We start from the raw sequence: 20,595 nt of genomic DNA, 5'->3' as shown, positions 1-20,595 counted from the left end.
GCCTCACTAGCTAAAGTTCTAGCGTTAAACGTAGCCAGATTCAGATTCCAATGGCAGCCTGTCCGGAGCCAGAGGTCCTTACCACCCTCCGCTGCCTCACAGGTCTGACGGCCGCCGTGGTCAGTTGCTCTGCAGCCGCTGGGGACTGAGGGCCGATGGTTAATTTGTTTGATCATAGAAGGTTGTGGCCAAGTACTACACCAGATTGGCCAAATCCTGCTCTGGTGATATAGTGCGTTGTCGGTTCTGGTCACCAAGATCAGGCCGCACTCCAGGCCTGGTTATGCAATTCCATCGACACGCGGATTTTTTTTTAAACCTGGTGGAGAATTGCTCGGCACGAGGATTTGAACCCCGGTCCTCTTGCACGCGAGGCGGATGTTCTACCTCTACGCCATCGCTGCAGATTGTCATTATCAATTATCAATTATCAATTCAAGCCATCTTTTATGCGGTCAATCAGTGAATCATCAACTGCAGTGACTTATTTAACACATTACAAACTAATGAACAAACATGTTTTAGAATGCAAGCTGTTCTTTGTTCTTTTGTAGGTTTCTGAGCTTCTAGAGTTTCAAATTTTAAAACTAGATTCAGAAGGTCACAATCTTTTTCTAGTCAGCGGATGCCACCATTCCAGACAAAATTCACTACTTCACGACCACTTATGTAATCTAGCTATCACAAATTTTCTCTCCTTCTCCGCATGCAATGTAAAAAAGTCGGCATACTTTTGAAAAACCACCACGTCATACTTCGGATGAAACTTTGACTCAATGACCACACAATGTGTGGCAGCCAAAAAGAAACTGCATAATTCTGACCATGCGAGAGAGAGCCTTGCTTATCCCACACAGAATATCGAGGTTGTGAAAAGATTCTCGAGCATGCAGGCCACCATACATTACGGTGCTTTACAAACATCATTTAGCATTTCCAGCATTGCAGCAAACAGTGCAATCAGCTGGAGGTATTCAGCAATCAGCAGTGAACAAACGTAAATTAAGTGAGACCCATGCTCACTGGCCTTCGAAACACAGAACTCACCTCTCACAGGCTTCTACTGTGTAATCTTGGCACACCAAAAGGCAGCAATGGTATCTATAAAACAGGCCTACGATGTACAACCCTAGAGATGTTGCATATGTTCCACTCAGGGCAGATCCCTTCTGAGCAAGCTGGTTCTCAACTTCAACGAGTTCTTTTAGCAACTGAAACCAGAAACAGATTGCGACAATCACTCACTCCTTGCACAGTAAACCAGAACTATCGCATCATGCAAGAAGCTACTGAAGCCGCTTCAGCATGTTTTCACAGCATGCATTAAGCCCTTAGCCTTTGGCCATGAAAATCTGTCCCAGGTGTCATGTTTTCCTCCACATTTACCTTCAAGAGTACCGTCAGGTTACCTTACATGATATGTGCTTAATGATACAAGAAAAAGTGAAGCAAATGAAATTAAACGTAAGCCTTCTTTTGATTTGCAATATGCAATGTTACCAGAAATTTCCCCTAGGTAATCACATGCCCTTATCCGCCAAAGCATTTCAAAATGCTGGAGCAATTGGTATAAATCATAAAGTGCAAAATCAGTGAGAACAAACAAGTAATGTAATGAATGAAATTCAACAAGAAATGCAAGGTAATCAAACCAGTCTGAATGAAACAGCAAAACATTCCAGATGCCAGCGAGTGCACTAACCTGGAGGCCGAACTCTATCAAGCCATGAATGTTGAAGGACAGCTCCATAAGATCAAAGAGGACGGCAATGTAGTCAACCATGGGCAGGTGGTTGGAGGAGCCTGCAGCAAAGCCCCCCAGCATTTCGAGCACCGACGCAACACACGTCTGAGCAACCACATGCTGGTCAAAGTAGGACAGGGACTGGAACCTGGCTGTGACTGCCTCAAAGTTGAAGCCCTCTCGAGCGTGCCACTTGACCTGAATGGCAGAGAAAGCACACAGGCAAATGACATGCAATGCCCTGGACTTACCACAACACAAAGAGCACGCACCAGTTATTAACAGGTTTTCATTCAAAGGTAAAATCCCTGTGAGGCCATCACAAAAATAGTAAGCATTCCCATAACTGTGCACTCTTCAAGGAACGGGAAAAAACAAACAGTAGTCAACCTCATAGTGTCAGAGTAGACGTATTCCTTTATCACTTCCAGCACCTCGTTTCCAATTGTGAACTGCTGTTCCCTTGCTACGCAGTTGAACATTACTTTGGTTTTCTGCATGTTATTTTTTTGACCCACCGTTCTGCTCTGTCTGTCTAACTCACTGATCATGATTTGCGGTTCATCTACCGCGCGGCTCAGCAAAGCAATGTCATCAGCGAATCGCAGATTATTTAGGTATTCTCCATTAACTCTTATCCCCAACTGCTCCCAATTCAGGCCTCAGAATACCTCCTGTAAACAGGCAGTGAATAGCATTGGCGAGATCGTGTCTCCTTGCCCGACGCCCTTCCTTATCGGAATTTTATTGCTGACTTTATGGAGGACTATGGTAGCTATGCAGTTGCTATAGTACATATCTTCCAGTATTTTGACATAAGGTTCTTCTACACCCTTATTTACGCAATGCCTGTATGACTTCTGAGGTTTCTACTGAGTCGAATGCTTTCTCGTAATCAATGAAGACTATATATAGTTGTTGGTTATATTCTGCGCATTTATCTATCACCTGATTGATAGCGTTAATATGATTTATTGTGGAATATTCTTTACAAAAGCCTGCCTGATCATTTGGTTGATTAAAGTCTAAAGTTGCCCTGACTCTATTAGTGATTACCTTAGTAAATACCTTGCAGGCAACACAGACAGTAAGGTGATCAATCAGTAATTTTTCAAGTCCTTGGAGTCTCATAGCTTATGAATTAAGATAATGTCTGTGCTCTTCCAAGCTTCAGGTACGGTCGAGGTCATAAGGCATTGTGTATACAGGGTGGCTAGTTTTTCTAGCACAATCTCCCCTCCGTCCATAAGAGTAACAATTTGGGCCTGTTGGTAGGTCATGATGAAGTGTTGGTAGCGCGAAGACACAAGGACACAGCACAGAAGTCAACTTCTCTGCTGTGTCCTTGTGTCTTCGCGCTACAAACACTCCATCATCTAAACTCCATCCTTCAAGAGATCTGCTGTTACCTGATCCTCACCAGCCGCTTTTCCCCCTTGCATTGTTCCTAATAGTTCGTCCTAAGCAGATTTTTTCTTACACTAAGCCTTACGGGAAACCAATGAAATGGCTTCTCATTGTTTATGTAATCCGAGAATTCGTTTCACCGAGTTCATCCTAACGACAGTCTATGCACAAGAAAGGAGGATGTATAATGCTTCAAAATGATAATCCCTCACCTTTCCCCCTTCAGCAATGTCCATGGAGGCCTTTTTGGCAAACAGCTTAAGCAGTTCCTTGGTGACCTTCTTGAGTGCATAACGTATTAAGAAAATAATGCGGAAACCTCGGCAGAATTTGTTTCTCATAAGTATCGTTAATATGTTACCAGACAATGTAAATGACGTTTCCTCACTCCGAGTTTGAGTGCATTGAAATTCAAGTATACAAATGCCCGAAATTCACGCAGGCGGTTGAAATTCGTGAATTATGATTTTGTTTTAACGAGTGGACAGACTTGTAGTACTTACTAACATCGTGTTAATTTAGGGCGTAGTAGCCCTTTCTGGTCATGAATGCCTCCGTTTCACCAGGGCTGAGGCCTTTGGGCTGACTGAGGGCAACGAGGGTTCCATCGACGGAGCCAACAACACCAGGAATTCGGCCGCGGTGCAAATATTCTGCCACTGCCTGCTGCTTTTCCGCTGGCGTGGACGGAAAGGTTACCCACCCTTTTCGCTTGCCGCTACTGCGCTGGTGCAGCGGCTCATTGGGGATTGCGAGAGTTGGATGGTCACCTCACTGGCGACAGTAGTCTGAAAGCTCCCGGTTGGAAAACCGAGGCGCACAAAGAACTTTCGCTTCTGTCGGCACTCCGGTCGGCCCCTTTGCCCCGATTTCGCCCTGAAGATCAGCACACAGCCTACGCACCAGCGCCTTACTCGTCCTGAAATGGCGGCGAAAATCTTACTCCGCTCCGGCAGATCGAAGGCATCTTCCCTGTGTCTACGTCTTTTCTGCCCAGTGCGGCCGCAAAAAGCCGCGAAAAGTTACGGGGTCAAGGGCGCCGCCATGTTTGTTTACAAGCGTGCAACAGCGGTACCGGCGAAACGGATCTACTCGCCTCGGTTCTTGTGCTGGCCGGCGAAACGGTTCCTTTCGGCGCCGTGGCCACGCCCCGTGACGTAGACGAAAAACGCGGAGCCGCCTCCGGAAGTTGTTCGTCACGCCGGACGTGACGACGGACGGCCAATGAGAGGAGCGAAAGGAGCTGGTTCCCGGACGGAACCTCAATGGGATCTGAGGACAGTAGTTCTAAATTAATCCGGACCGCTTCACTACTGTATCCTTCATAGCCTCAGACGCTTTCGGATGTAACAAGAAAGATAGATGTTGAGTACTGGGGTGGGCTTCGAAATAAAGCAGTAGTTTTGCTGCGTTTTGTCTTCTACCGCGGTCGAGGTAGCACCTTTGTCGTCCGCCTCAGAAACCGAGTGAGCGAGAGAGAGAGAGAGAGCACGTGTGTGAGTGCGACGAAAGAAATACTAGAAATGAAAGGAAAGTGCTTGATCTTGTAGTGTGACACTGATAGATCCACCATGACTGCCTCGTGGTGATAGGAAGTTGAACGAATCAACAGATGAGATACACGTGTCGTACCCTCACGCGCTAAAACGACGACGATCATCAACAGCACGGCTACGCCCACAGCTGGGCAAAGGCCTCTCCCATGTCTCGTCAATTACCCTGTCCTGTGCAAGCAGCGGCCACAGTATCCCCGCAAACTACTTAACCTCATCCGCCCACCTAATTTTCTGCAGCACACTGCTACGCTTCCCTTCTCTTGGCATCTACTCCGTTACCCTTAAGGACAAGTGGTTGCCTTGCCTTCGCATTACATGCCCTGCCCAATCCCATTTATTCCTCTTGATTATGACTAGGATGTCATTATTCCGAGTTTGTTGCCTAAGCAATGCTACCCGCTTTCGGCCTGTTAACGTTACACCTATTATTTTTCTCTCGATAGCTCGCTGCGTTGTTCTTAACATAAGCTGAACATTAATCGTTAGCCTCCGCGTTTCTGCATCATAGGTGAGTACCGGTAAGATACAGTTGTGCAGTTTTCTCTTGAAGGATTTCGGTAAACTGCCTTTCATGAATTGAGAGACCCCGCCAAATCTGTTCTACCTAATTCTTATTCTTCTATTCATTTCACTCTCGTGATCCGGGCCTGCGGTCACTACCTGCACGTATTCTGTTAGGACGTATTCCGTTATAACTTCCAGCACCTCGGCACCACTTGTACACTACTGCTCCCTTGCGAGACTGTTGAACACTACTTTGGTTTTCTGCGTTCTAATATTTAAAGCAACCGTTTTGCTCTTCTTGTCTAGCTCTTTGATCAAGTTTTGCAGTTCGTCCTGATGAACTTAGCAAGGCGGTGTCATCAGAGGATCGCATATTGCTTAGGTATTCTTCATTAGCTCTTATCCCCAATTGTTCCCAATCCAGGCCTCAGACGACGATGCATGCTGCCAAATTCCTTTCTGTGCTCGACCATCCCCCAGCCATTTCGCCAAACTAGCGCGCCCTGACTGCTTAGTCACCGCGGTGGGCACACCAATCTGACTCAGGAGCTGAGCACCACCAAAATATCTGTGCGTAAAGGGCCGCTTTCGCATTGTTCAGTCTCCAGGCACCACTTCTGGCCCGTATTTAAAGGTGATAGTGGTATCGAGGCACAGGCACGGACGAATGGGTGGCGCTCAGGATCGGGACTCGTATACTGCAAGTGTGAGGTGTCGCCGAAGAATGCATATGCGCAATAAACCTTGACGGCAGAAAAAAAAGTGCCTGAAAGCGCCGTTGCGCCTCATAAGGAATGCATAAACAAAGGTCATCGACACATTGGCGCCACTGTAGGAGGTCTAGTGTAAAGCCTTCGCCAAAAGTTTAGGCTCAGGAGGGTGTGCTATTGGGCGAAGCAGTGTGGTTCGTTATGCAAACTCCGTGTTCCAGATCTGCTGAAGCTAAAATACACTCTGCGCCTCCCTGCACTACGAATATTTGTACTTCTAACGGTGCGACAATAACCCCACTACACGGCTTACAAGGATATCTGTTCGGCTTCTAAACTTATCAAAAAGGCTGTACATTCGCCGCGTGTACGTTGCCATGCATGGCATTTCGCTAAAAAGCTGTCTTTTTTCAACCTTCGGACGGGGTTCAACTTCGTGTTGACCTGGAGGTGGATATCTATGCCGTTTATGTTGCTGCTGTTCGTGATGCATGGGATCATATCTCACTTCAGTTAGGATACGCGCATCAAGTGCGTCGGTGTTATTTTTACCTTCACCTGTCTGCTTGCTTTTATTTCTTCTTCTCCATACAGTAGACAAAGAGTGAAGAGAGTTCAGTTCCTTGTCTCGGTGGCAAGTGATTCTCGCGGATTTGTGTGCGCGCACGTGCTGAGCTCGTCCTTCTCATTCCGAGTTTTGTATCGCGTACCCACATGCCCGTCGCAGATGAATGCGAAGGTAGGAAACGATGAAGAGTGGTTACTGGTTGAGAAAAAAAGAGGCACATTATGCCTTGAGTGGGAATTCAAAGTGAGGGTCTGAAGACGCGCACGAGATGTTGGCTGATGCTTAAAATGAGAGCCAGTCAGCAGATGCACACAAACACGAAATAAAAAAAAACTTAGGCGGTCGTTGGTGGATCGTTTGAATGCGTTAGCATCGAAAGTTTGGTTGTATCCGAGGTCAGCATAATAAGCTCCTTACATCCAAGGCTAACACATAAAAGTTCGCTATATCTGAGTTTAACGTTCGTTATTTTCGAAATGGAATACTAAGGAGCTTTACACACGAGGTAAACGCAAGAAGGGATGTCATTCTAAGATTTATTATATGCAACGTTTTATACTAACATTGTTTGTAGCCCGGTGGGCAGGTTGCCACTTGCCACTGAGTACTGATAACGGCGGTCACCGTATCCGCTTGAGCAGACCCTTCTAATGTTAACGCATTAAAAAAGCTGAAGCGCAGATGATGCCGCTTGTCATAACGTTTTGACTATGTACATTAGTCGTACCGCGCTCTTGTCTGCCGTTATTCTGACCGCACATGTGACGGCGCAACTCCCTTTACGTTTTTTTTTTCGTGGTTGCACTCATTCAACCAGCTCCCTTGCAAAAAGAGTGGCGAGCGAGTCAAGCTGCTGCTGAGGATATTTTTTCTTCCCCTTCATTCACTGTGATCGCAAAAGCTTAAGGGCATGGTGGTGAAGCGAGCTAAACGTTTTTCGGACACAAACAGAGCAAAAGCACGAGACGGAGTGGTAATTGTGAACTGATTGTTGATCAGCGGAGCAGGTATCCTTTTATAGGGAGAGTACACAAGTGCCACCTGTGAGACAAAAAAAAAGAGAGAAAAAACCCGAACCGACAATTGTCACAAGCAGGTCTACACGACTGAACAAGCTCATATTGATAACCTAAGCAATTACACTTTTTTTGATGACAGGGACAACAATAGGTTGCTGATGCACTTGTCTGCCCTAGCAGATGTTATTTTAAAGGATTCCACATTTTCCTTTCTGTTTTTGTTCGTTCTGTCAAACCATGGCAATGCGAGGCCAACTTCCTGGGTGACCGACAGAACGACCGTTGTTAGTTGTTAGAATGCTCTCCAAACCTTGTGTTTATGCAGCCGCCGGTTTATACAACTTCCTTCATTTCAAAGGACAGTGGTATGCAGTACACAACACCTGTGACGCATTCAACATGTTTCGTGTTGTGCTTGACCGTACACGAATATGCTCTGGAGAGTCCACTGTAATCATTCACTGCTGCGCATAAAGCGTATATATTTTTTGAGACCGTGGAAGCCAATCAAACGTTGTCCGTGCCTGCAATCTTCTTAACGCCATGCGACAATGTATGTGTGCACGGTATAGCGACGGGCTGACGTCCTTTTCTTGGTTTTGCCAGAATCTCTTCATTTTATGCCACTTAATGTTCTTAACGCCTTTTTATCGGGCAGGTTTTATTGCGAAGCAATACTACTTTAGGTCGCACTTCAGCCCGTTCCGTGGCGAGGCAGTGGTAGGCACCATTGACCTTTAGCGTGAACTCGCTGCGTGACGTCACACCACGTGACCTAGAGTGACGTCACACCAGCTGTGTAAAAACGGGGCCCCATCTCACGCCGTCGCGAGGCGAGGCGGTAGCCACCAACGGCGGCCTAACTCCCGCTCCTCTCATCAGGGGCGCTACGGTCGGTGTGACGTCACACCAGCTGTGTAAAATCGGGGCTCCATCTCACGCCGTCGCGAGGCGAGGCGGTAGCCACCAACGGCGGCCTAACTCCCGCTCCTCTCACCAGGGGCGCTACGGTCAGAGTGACGTCACACCAGCTGTATAAAACAGCTCCGCTCCTCTCGCCAAGGCAGTCATACAGCCATATGTTACGATGGTGCCTACGAACAAGGCAGCTCAGCAGAATGCAAAGAGGAAGCATCAGCGAGCTACGGAGACGGAAGAAGAAGAACGAGAAGAACGACTTTCTAACCGGTGTGCCCAGTATGCAGCTCGGCGACAACGTGCAACCTGCTCTGTGGAAACAGCAGAAGCAAAGGAAGAAATTATGAGTTTGCCCGACAGTGAGTCTCCTTCTACTAGTTCAGAACGCGACTAAACGGCAGAGGTGTGTCCAGGAAACCCCGGAACAGCGGCAGCGCAGCAGCGGCTCGAGAAGGAACGTGCGTTTCGAGAGAAGGAAAACGAAAAGCGAAGAAAACAGCGTGCAGAAGAAACACCCCAGCAGAGACAAGAGCGTTCGAAGAAAAGACAGGAGAAATCTCTCACCAAGGCTGGCCCGACTCAACCCGAAGGACACATTGCAGTAGAACGACGTGAAGAACATGCGAGAAGAGTAAATGAGTTTGAGACGGCAACGCGTGAATTCAGCAGACGCTTTACTAACAACCCGTTCGGCTATGCGTGTACAGTCGTCTCGGCGGTCCGTCAAAGACGCCGCCCAACCCCATAAAGCGGTCTACTCGAACCATGTTCAACAAAAACAATAAAAACGAGTTTTGCTACCTGGACGAGGTCTCTATAGGCGACGCGTACGAGCGCGTACCGCGCTACAAGAACGACATTGTAAGACGCAAGATGGGTGCTTCGCAATCACCAGGCTTAAGCAAGCTAAGCCACGGCTGTTTTTTTTTGTAAAGGATATTTCACAATAGATCATATTAACACTATCAATCAGGTGACAGAGAAATGTGCAGAATATAACCAAACCGTATATATATAGCCTGTATTTATACGAGAAACCATTTGACTCACTGGCAATCCCAGCAGTCATGCAGGCATTGCCCAATCAGGGTGTCGAAGAGCCGTATGACAAAATACTGGAAAATATTTATATATAGCAACTGCACTGCTACCACAGCCGTCCATAAAGTCAGCAATAAAATTTCAATAACGAAGGGTGTCAGGCAAAGGGACACGATCTCGCCAATGCTAGTCACCGCCTGTTTACAGGCAGAATTTCGAGGCCTGAATTGGGAACAGTTGGGGATAAGAGTTAATGGAGATTAGCCAAATAACCTGCAATTCACTAATAACATTGCCTTGCTGACTCACTCAGGAGATGAAATGCAAACCATGATCAATGAGTTAGACATAGAGAGTAGAACGTTGGGTCTAAAAATTAACGTACAGAAAACCAAAGTAATGTTAAACAGTGTAGCAAGGAAACAGCAGTTCACAATTGTCATCGAGGTGCTTGAAGTGGTAAAGGAATACGTCTGCTTAGGGCAGGTAGTGATGGCTGATCCAGATCATGAGAGGGAAATAACTAGAAGGATAAAAATGGGGTGGAGCGCATATGGCAGATTCTCTCAACTCATGAATGGCAATTTACCGATACCCTCAAGAGAAAAGTATACAACACTTGTATCTCACCGGTGCTCACCTATGAAGCAGAAACGTGGAGGCCAATGAAAAGGGTTAAGCTTAGGGTAAGGACAACGCAGCAAGCCATGGAAAGAAAAATTATAGGTGTAACGTTAAGAGACGGAAGCGGGCAGAGTGGATGAGGAAACAAAGGGGGTAATGACATCCTAGCCGAAATCAAGAGGAAGAAATGAGCTTGGGCAGGGGATGTGATGCCAAGGCAAGACAACCGCTGGTCCTTAAAGGTAACGGAGTGGATTCCAAGAGAAGGCAAGTGTAACAGGGGGAGGCAGAAAGTTAGGTGGGCGAATGACATCAAGAAGTTTGCGGGTATATGGCGGGCGCAGCTGGCAAAGGACAGGGTTAATTGGAGGGACATGAAAGAGGCATTTGCCCTGAAGTGGGCGTAGTCAGGTTGATGATGGTGATGATGATGATGACAATATCGAGGCATATAGATTATCAGAATTGCCGCTCTCCTTTAAGCTCGCAGTTTACTGATTAAGCCCCGCTGCACTTTGTGCACCCATCATTTATTGACGCTTTCGGTCATGCAGGCATGTGCGATGGATCGTTTTGTTATCTTGGAGTGTCTAGAATCGTATCTCAAAATTTCTCAACTTTAGTCATGTAAAGCCAGCATGTGTCGTTCTTGCTCTCAATAATTTCGATGCCAAAATATGTGATGCCCATTTCCTCTGGCGTTTCAGAAATGAAGTTTAGTCACCTGATCGTGGTCATAAATGCATTGACAACCAACCTGCGGCAGACAGTATTGGGAACATGACCAGGAAAACAAACCAGAAAAAATATCAATAAAGTGAAAACAAGCCATAGCTCCGAAAGTTTTCTTACTGGTTTTTCTGAGCCATATTTTCTTTGGCCATGTACGGACCTGACTGTACTGTAGTCAAACAAGACCCAATGGAATTCCCAGAGTGCTGCGCGAGAGGCTGCCTTCGAATTCAACAGACAGAGATTATAAATATAATTGGAGCAAATTCAGAAAATCTCTACACTGGTGATTATGAACTGTGGTCGCTGCGACACTCTCGATGTCCTCCTCTACTGCGGTCAAGGCAACAGGTTTTGGGATGTGGTAGCACATTTCCTGAACGTCCAACGAAAGACAGGTCACCGGGCGGCATTTTCTTGGAATTTCAATGATTGTTTCGTTTTCCTGAGCTCTGTACGGGTCGTTGACTTCGAGAGTGTCTTCGCCCTTCTTCGTCCCGTCCATATGCTACGTTTTTTTTATAATATGTCTGACCAACTGGCCCCTCAGTATACTCTGTTAAATTGCATTTCTTCTGTAAGATCACAGAATTCTCAATTACTGATGCATTTGTGTTATAGTGCTTGCATTCAGGTATAATTAATTCTACGGCAACCTGCTGCATACAGTTCTCAGTGCTGACTCTCACTTAAAGTAAGCGACTTTGATAACTGCGAAAAAAATTAGTAGCTTTTGACGGAAACTGCAACTAAAATCACGGAGTGCCGGACCAAACCTCATCACTTGGAATAATCGGCGGATGCAGCGACCTGAAAACACACAGCACAGCCAAGTCAAGAGTTGGGTGGTCTTGAATGTCGACATTTTTATCAAAATTATTTTCCGGCACCTGAGCAGAAAATTAGTCTCTGGGAACTGTCATTAAAACAGAAGGTTTTCGCAGACAATGATACATGCACGCTGGCAAAACCTTAAATATGAAGAACAAATGGCAATTGTTGTCTCGTAATGATCACAAAGCAACGCAAACAGCATAAAATACTGCACACAGTTCGCACCCATAACACTGCAAAGTTCTCTGCGTATTTGCCCGTCCTAGTCGACGCAAGCATAGCCTCAACCCAGGCTTAAATATTCTGGTCGCTTGCCATGTTCAAATTTTTTTAATCAAGCGCCGTACTAGTATAACAGCCAAGCGGGAAGTATGTTTAGTAATTTAACATATCAGCTAAAATACCAAAGTTTTCAAAGAAATGGTCACCATGGGTCATGTTGCCTATGACGATGGCCCAGCACACGAAATAAAAATGGCGACATCCACAGAGTGCCATGTGGGCGGCTACCTCGTGCCCCGTTTACGCCCTCTCTCTTTACAAAGACGTGCTAGTTCCCCGTGTTACTGACTACAGGACACGAAAAGGTGGGCCTTACGTTTCCGCAAGACTTCCTGTATGACAGCAAGTGTACTGCTTTCCTAAGATTTGATGCATGAGAGGTAATTTAATATCTGCATTTTCGCTAATCCAATGCCCGTATATTTGTTCTCCGGGCTGTGTACGTTTTCCCTGTATATCAACAAAGAGCCAGCATCTCCCTAGCGTGCTGCTGTCGTTTTGATAATTGGCGTTCAGGTAACGGATGATAGTTACTGAACTTTATCAAAGACTGAGCCCCTTAATTCATCTCGATTGGCATTTACATTCTTTAGTGTCATAAAAATATCTAACTTACTCTAAATACGAATATAGATATAAAAAATTCCTCTGAAATCCTAAAAGCGAATGCACTCTTTGTAGGTAATGCCTAATATCCACAAAGAGCAAATGCAGACATGGTCATGGGAAAGGTGAAATTGTGAGGTGCACAACCAATTCTCAGTAGATTTTTAGTGCTGTACGTGCGCCGATTGTCGAGTGCTGCGTGTGCCAGCCTAGCGTTGCGCGTGTGCGCGCGCGAATGGTGTTTGCGAGGCTACGGCGACGAAGAGCGTGGCGAGCACGAGGAGCGCTGAGCTGACGTGTCAGAAAACCGAGGTGTGAAGGGAGACAGCACCGCCGAGATCGTGTCATTCAAGCGTGGAGGTGGCAGCCGTCAAACGTTGGGTCCGTGCTACAGTGGACCTCCCTCGGACCACCGACGCAAGCCTCCTGCGTTCCTCTCAAGCGTGGAGGTGGCAGCCGATCCATGGATTGAGGGTCCGTGCTGTCTAAAGGCACCCTTGGATAGCCCGCTTTAAGCCTCTGGAGTTTCGTTCAGCCTTCGACGAGTCTCGGCTACGCTTGTGCTTTGTGCTGCTTCCAAGTTCTTCGGGCTGCTGACGGCAGTCCACCGGCGTCTCCGTGTTCCTCTCCGCTCCTAGCACCACCTGGCCTCCTTCCGCCGCTTTCTTCGACGTAACGCCAGCGACGCGTCGCAATGCAACCACCCGCGTCCGCCCTGTCTGCAAGACATCCGCGCTTCACTTGGTACGCTGACTACCTGGTGAACACTTTCCTTTATTCTGTAGTGTTGTACGCGTGTTGAGTGTGTGTTTTGTTGGTGTTTTCCTTTCTTATTGGCTCTTTTCACCTGGTACGCTGACTACCGGGGGAACACTTTTCTTTTTCTTTATTGTTGTACGCGAGTTGAGTGTGTGTTTTGTTAGTGTTTTCCTTTCTTATTGGCTCTTTTCCTTTAAATTATAAATACGGCTTCGTTTTGTTTTATTTGATCTCTTTGTTCTCTTTTCTTGTTCGAATATGCACGCGATAGCGTTCCCCTCCGGAAAGTCGGGAACGCGTTACCAATTCGTGACCATTGGCGTCCGCGACAGGACGAAGCTGTTCAATTTATATTGAGTTAGTGAGTGAAAAAACCTTTATTGTCCAACAGAATGAGACCACCTCATCCAGACCTCCCCTGTCCCATACCCTCAGTTGAGGGAGGATGATCAGGAGAGATCCGGCCGCATGGGGTAGTCGCGTCAGATGCTGGATAGGATCTCTTGTATCCCGGCGGCCTCTTCAGCCAGTCGGACAGCGGTGAACTGGAGCTCAGGGTCCGTGCTCCGGAGCAAGGTCTCCCAGGCGTCTCAACTATTAATGTTCTTTGCCCTGCCTGGGGATTGGCTACACTCCCATAATATGTGGTCGAGGATCCCTCTTGCCCTGCACTTCTTGCATTTATCGTCCTCTATTTCTCGAATGATATGTTTGCTTAGAATTGGGTGTGGGTAGACATCTGTTTGTAGACGCTCCACGCCACCGCCTGTTGATTGTTGAGTGCTTTGCTAGCTGGGGGAAAGTACCTGCGATGTTGTCTATAATATTCTGTAACTTCCTGACAGGAGATTAGTCTCCCTTCTCTCCCGTGAACTGCGAACGGTGGCCCGTCTTGTGCAGCTCGGTGGTAGAGATCTCGAGCTACCTCGTGGGCCGCCTCGTTGCCACGGACAGATTCGTGCGCGGGGGTCCAGATTATATTGATTGTTCTATTCAATGTCGTTTGTCTTAAAATTTTGGCGGCGAGGGGAGAGACTCTCCCTCTGCTAAAATTTTGTACTGCAGCTTTGCTGTTGCTTATGACGTATTTAGCTTCGGAACCGACGCAAGCTAGTGCTATTGCGACCTCCTAGACCGCCTCGGTGTTTGTCCCTAGGATAGTTGCGACCGTGATGGGGCTACCCGCTCCGTTCACTACAGCGACGGTCGTGTACTGACTACGTCTATCGCCCGCTGCGTCTACGTAGGCGACCTCCCCCTGAGGCTTCTCACCGTAGATGCGTTCTATCACATCTGCCCGCTTTTGTCTTCTTTCCTTGTTTATTTCTGGGTGCATGTTTTTGGGTAAGGGGGGAATCCTGAGATTGCTCCTAATCTCCATGTCGATATCCTCTCTCTGTCTAGCTCCCCTGTCTGTTTGGAGTCCGACTTTGGCTAGTGTGGCTCTTTCCGCATGTGTTGTGCTGAGTCTCTCTAGCTGTGATGTCTGGACTGCTTCTGCGAGCTCTTTAAGCGTGTTGTGTATGCCCAGTGCTAGGAGTTTTTCTGGGGATGTGCACATGGGCAGGCCTAGAGCTTTCTTGACGCACTTCCTTATGAGAGCGTCGATTTTGTTCCTCTCTGCTGCTTTGAGATTTAGGTACGGCGTGGCGTAGCTGATTCTACTTATTATGAAAGCGTGTATGAGCCTAAGTAGGTTTTTTCTTTAAGACCGCCTCTTTTGCTCGAGACACGTTTCATGAGATTGAGGGTCTGCATCACGTGGCTCTCAAGCTTTTTGATAGTTATCGTGTTTCTCCCATTCAACTGCATATGAAGGCCTAGGATTCTGATTGTGTCCACTTTGGATACCCCCTTTCCTCCTACAGAAATCTGAATTTCTGAGGGTGGTTTGTTCCTCAGAGCCTTATCGTTATATATGAATATTTCAGATTTTTCGGGCGAGCATTCTAAGCCCCGTTCTTCTGCATACGTTGAAATTATATTGGCAGCTGCCTGTACGGTTTGATTAATCTCTGCATCACTTCCTCGGTTGATCCATAGCTTCCAGTTTATATTGAGGGATTTTTTTAAGAATAAGGAAACGATGAGCACAATAAAGGATTTAATTGAGTTAGGCAAACCATGGGGTTGAAAGATGCCGAGCTGCGCACGTGGGTGGCTGCCGAGCCAGCGAAGGAACGCACAGCACGTGCAGCAGAACGCCATGCTAAACGCGAGCATGAAAAGACGCTAGCTGAAGCCAAACGCGAGCATGCCAAGGCGCAAGCAGAAGCCGAACGCGAGCATTCCAAGGCGCAGGCAGAGGCTGAGGATCGCAAAGCACAAGCCGAACGCGAGCATGCAAAATCGCTAGCAGAAGCTGAAGAGCATAGATTGCAGCTCCGATTAAGGCTCGCAGAAGCTGTTGGGCGTAATCGTGAACCCGCACCGGGGCCCTCAGTAGCGGTTAGCCCACAGAAGTTAATCCCGCCTTTCGACGATCGCAGGGATGACTTGGATGCATGCCTCAAACGTTTGGAGCGTATCGTAGAAGGGCACAGCTGGCCCAAAGAAAAATGGGCTACAGCACTAAGTATTTCTATGACTGGGGAAGCTCTTCGTGCATTCGGTCGACTGTCCTCTGCAGATTCAATGGATTATGATAAGGCAAAAATAGCCCTGCTGCCACGTTTTCTGTTTACAGCAGAAGGTTATCTCGAAAGGTTTCGTGAAAGTAAGCCGCTTGCTAAAGAAACAGGCAAGCAATACGCAGCTCGATTGCTCAGTCTTTTCGATCGATGGGTAGATATGTCGTGAACGGCCACAACGTGGAATCATCTACGTAACTTAGTGGTGGCCGAACAGTTCCATAGCCGTCTGGCAATTTGTTTTGAGAAAGAGAGTGCAAGACGCTGGAAAAAATGGCAGTGGCGGCAGACAACTTTCTAGAGGCCCCGCGGTAAAGAAACTTGTCTTCGTTCAAAGAATCGTTCGAGGTGGGCATCCCGAGAGAAAAGGTTGTTCCATAAAATAGACAGTCAGGAAGGTGCTCCATTTGTAACCGACTTGGACATAAGGCCGCTGACTGCCGCTCTAAGAGAAAACAGCTTTATTGTGTTTATTATCGAAAAACAGGGCATGATGTAAGTTCCTGCTCAAGAAAGCATGCGAACCAGAAGCAATCGTCCTGTTGTGTTCAGCTTGAGTGTATTACGCCTGAAACGGTGTCCACCGCACCAGGTAGGCTTGAATCAGCTGATGATAAGGTGGTGGTCGGACTTGTCCGAAAAAATCCTGCAGACGCACAACACATGCCTGTCCTAGAGGGAGAGCTCCGAGGTCGACCAGTACGTGTTTTGCGGGACATGGGGAGCAGAGCAATACGGTGGTTGTACGGAGGGCCCTAGTTCCTGACTCAGCGCTCACCGGTTCGGGATCTACAGTGTTCCTTGTTGATGGCAGCAGTCTGGAAGTTCCCGAGGCAGAAGTCTATATCGCTTCCCCTGATTTCACTGGCACGGCTCTGGTAAAGTGCATGGACAACCATTTGTAGAATGTCATGGTTGGAAATATACCAGAGGCCCGTGAGCCGTCAAGTCCAGATATTAATTGGAAGGAATCGAAGGGCGTTGCTAAATTACGTCCTGACATAGTCAATGACGAGGTTGCCAGTGAAAATGGTGAGGGCGAGGGCCCAAAAGCGGTCTTGGCTGGCAAAGAGGTTCCCGGACGAAGGAGGGAAAGTACTGCTGTAAGCGTTGGTCCCATGAGGTTCACCAAGAAAATAATAGAAACAAAGCAAAGAGACGATGAGTCATTGAGGCGTGTTGGTTGAAAGCAGGAAAGGTGCTCCATGGCAAGCACGGCACTTGGCACTCGTATTCTGTCGAAAAGGGGTCGCTGTATCACCTCTATCATCTAGCCTCTGGCAGAAGGGTTCGACGCGCTGTGCTTCCCCTGTCTTGTCGATCACAGGTGTTAAGGCTTGCCCACGATAGCATGTTGGCGGGGCATCAGGACATTAAGAAGAATACAGATCGAGTTCTCGAAGAATTATACTGGCCGGGAATGCAGGAGGAGATTAAGAGGTATGTCAGGTCGTGCGACACCTGCAAAAGAACGTGCCCGAAAGGCTAGGTAGGGAAAGCTCCGTTGGGACGCATGCATCTTATCGACCCTCCAATTGATAGGGTCGCTGTCGATAATGTCGGTCCGCAGTCGCCCACATCGGTGAAAGAGAGTCATCATCTTTAAATACCAACATGGCTTCCTTAAAAGGTACTCGCGCGAAACTTAACGTGCTGGTTTCATCCACGAACTTCATTGATTTGTTGATGCTGGAATTTAAGTCGTCTCCATATTTCTTAATTTTCCAAAATGTTCGACAGGGTACCTCATAACCGGTTATTAACCAAATTAACACCTCTTAATAAATTCCCTCTTGTTATTGCGTGGGTAAAAGATTTTCTCTGTTCCAGGTTTCAATTTACCAGTGTCAATAACCATAATTCGTCTCTCAGCCAAGTACATTTTGGCACCCCACAAGGAACCGAGCTTGGCCCCTTCCTTTTTTGTTATTTATTAACGATAAACCTACTCCATTTCTTCCCAAATCACACTTTTTGCTGATGATAGTGTAATTTATCGCAAAATGTATACTAACGAAGATCGCCTAGCCTTACAATCCCGACCTCGAGACAGTCACAGCTGGGTGTTCTACTTGGCTTATGCAACTTAAACTTTCCAAAACAAAATTTGTCTTTTATTAACCGAATGTCTCGATTTCAAACAACGTATTCTTTAAATAACACTCTAGTCGTGTTGGTAACAATGTATAAATACCTCGATCTTCACGTTCATTCAAACCTAACATGGAACCACCATATTAACCTTATTCTTGCATCTGCTAATCGGTCATTAGGCCTCTTAAGACATAACTTAAAGCATGCTCCATGTCACCTCCGATTACGTGCTTACACCACTGTTATTCGACCTAAAATTGAATTTTCTTTGGCCATTTGGGGCCCTCATCAAGCATATTTAATAAATAACATCGAATCATTGCAGAATCGCGCAGCTCGTTTTATCTACTCTGATTATTCACGTCATACCACCATCACAGCCTTGAGGAAAACCGCTGATCGGCAAGATATATATCTCCGTCGCAAAGTTGCATGCTTATTATCACTCAACGCTTCAAAATGGCTTTTTTCTTTGCCTTCTTCCATTTCTGACCGCCTCAACCATCCCCTTTAAAGTTAAGCGCTTGTCATGCCGTGCATTTAAATATCCACATTCATTCATTCCACGCACCATAACCAACTGGAACACTCTCCCTTCAGAGGTAGCTACCAACGCTGATCCGGAGAAATTTTATAAACTAATATCTGCCACTACTTCTGCGTAACATCTCTTTGTACATTGTGAACTTACCAGTGCATTAGGTTTTTGGCTATTTCTGTTATTGACGATTCTCTTTGTTTTATTTTCATGCTGTTGTGGATAGACATTCTATAACTTGAATTAACTTTACTGGCTGCAGCTCTGTTAATGTTTCTGTTTCTTGCCATTTATGCTCAATGTTTAATTATGTTTGTTTTGTATTTTTATTCCAAGGATCCATATGCTTTTATCTGTTTTTTGTTAGTAATTCTTTGAATTTTTGGCTAATTTCTTTTATTACTTGCACGTACCCCCGCACCTATGTAATACCCTCAAATTAAAGGCCTGTAAGAGTATTTTGCATAAATAAATGATCAATATTCTCACTCTCGTCGATTTTGCCACGCGGTATCCCGACGCAGTGGCTCTGCCAAAGAAAAATTCAGCAACAGTGGCAGAAGGTTTGTTGGAGATGTTTTCACGAATAGCTTTTCCGAGAGAGATCCTTTGTGGCCAGGGCTCCTGTTTCGCTTCCGAAATGATGAGAGAGCACACTGATCTCTTGGCGGTGAAACATCTCAGAACGACCCTTAACCATCCAAAGTGCAACCGGGATGGTCGAGAAATTCAACGGCGCACTCAAGCAGATCTATGCTGCGGAAGATCAGTCAGGAGCAGCCCAAAACATGGGAGAATTATATCGCTCCGCTTCTGTTCGCATACAGAGATATGCCGTAGGCGAGTCTGGATTTTTCTCTGTTTGAGTTGATATTTGGACGACATGTGCGAGGACCGCTCGCAGTCCTCAAAGAGCTCTGGACCAGGGAATAGCTGGGAGAAGACACGAAGACGAAGTATGGTTACGTTCTCAATCTAAGGGAACGTCTCGAGCAAACTGCGAGAGCGGCACATCAAAATTTGTTGCGTGCCCAACAGTCTCAGAAGAGATACCATGACCGGAGCAGCAAAGAGCGGTAGTTAAAGGTTGGAGATCGTGCCCTCATTCTTTTGCCGAGTAGCCACAATAAACTCCTGATGAAGTGAAAAGGTTCATTCGTACTTTCTGGGAAAAAGCACGACGTGGGTTATTGGGTCGACCTGGACCACACTAAGAAGCTTTTCCACATCAATATGCTAAAACAGTACGAATAGCATGCGTCCAAAAGATCATGCTGGCGTCATCTTTCGTCATAATCGAAGAAGGTGACTCAGAAGAACAGCTGCCTACCCTTAGCGCGGACCACGGTAAAGGAACTGAAGCCGTGCAGATCTCCACCAAGCTCTATGACGAAAAACAGCAGGAGATTCGGAGATTACTTGACACGTATGCAGACATCTTTTCCGAGATTCAAGGAAGACTAATCAAGTGGAGTGTCAAGTGAAGCTGTCGACTTCTGAAGTCCTGAATACCCCGCAATTTCCGCTGCCTTTTGCAATGAAGGACGTGGTCCAAAAGGAGATAGACGAGACGATATAATTAGGGGTCATTGAGCGCTTGAAATCTCCATACAACTCCCCGCTCGTTCTGATTAAAAAGAAAGGTAACACCTATAGAAATTGCATCGACTTTTGACGCATCGGTGATGTTCTTGCGTCTGATGCAGAGCCGACTTCAAGAACAGACGTAATATTTACCGAGATTGGAACCAAGGTGTAGTTTTCGAAATTTAGAGGAACCATCGAGGCCAAAAACAACGTTCTCTACCCAATCCGGTCAATATAAGTTTGTCTATATGCCCTTCGGCATTAAGACAGCATCGGTTATATTTACACGCCTGATGCGCATTCTGTTACAAGACATGGACAATGTCGTTCATTACATCGACGATGTTCTCGTATCGACCTCTATCTACCTGGGAAGATCTTTCGACTTTAAACAGGCTATTTAGCAGGGTGCACGAGGCCGACCTCACAATGAAATAGGAGC

General features: G+C 46.7%; 1 protein-coding gene across 1 annotated transcript; it reads right to left on the bottom strand.

Annotated features, from left to right (window-relative positions):
• Positions 1–1,043: 1,043 nt before the first annotated feature.
• Positions 1,044–3,387, bottom strand: LOC144120359 (mediator of RNA polymerase II transcription subunit 12-like). The gene is made up of 3 exons (XM_077652722.1): positions 3,364–3,387; positions 1,703–1,942; positions 1,044–1,211 (listed from the first exon to the last, which is right to left on the bottom strand). The coding sequence occupies exons 1-3, from the start codon at positions 3,385–3,387 to the stop codon at positions 1,044–1,046; spliced, it is 432 nt and encodes a 143-aa protein (XP_077508848.1).
• Between the last annotated feature and the right edge of the window lie 17,208 nt (positions 3,388–20,595).

Source organism: Amblyomma americanum, chromosome 2, assembly GCF_052857255.1.
Source record: "Amblyomma americanum isolate KBUSLIRL-KWMA chromosome 2, ASM5285725v1, whole genome shotgun sequence".
Taxonomy (NCBI): Eukaryota; Metazoa; Arthropoda; class Arachnida; order Ixodida; family Ixodidae; genus Amblyomma; species Amblyomma americanum.
The sequence above is the reverse complement of the archived record's forward strand: the minus strand, read 5'-3'. Positions and strand labels throughout refer to the sequence as shown.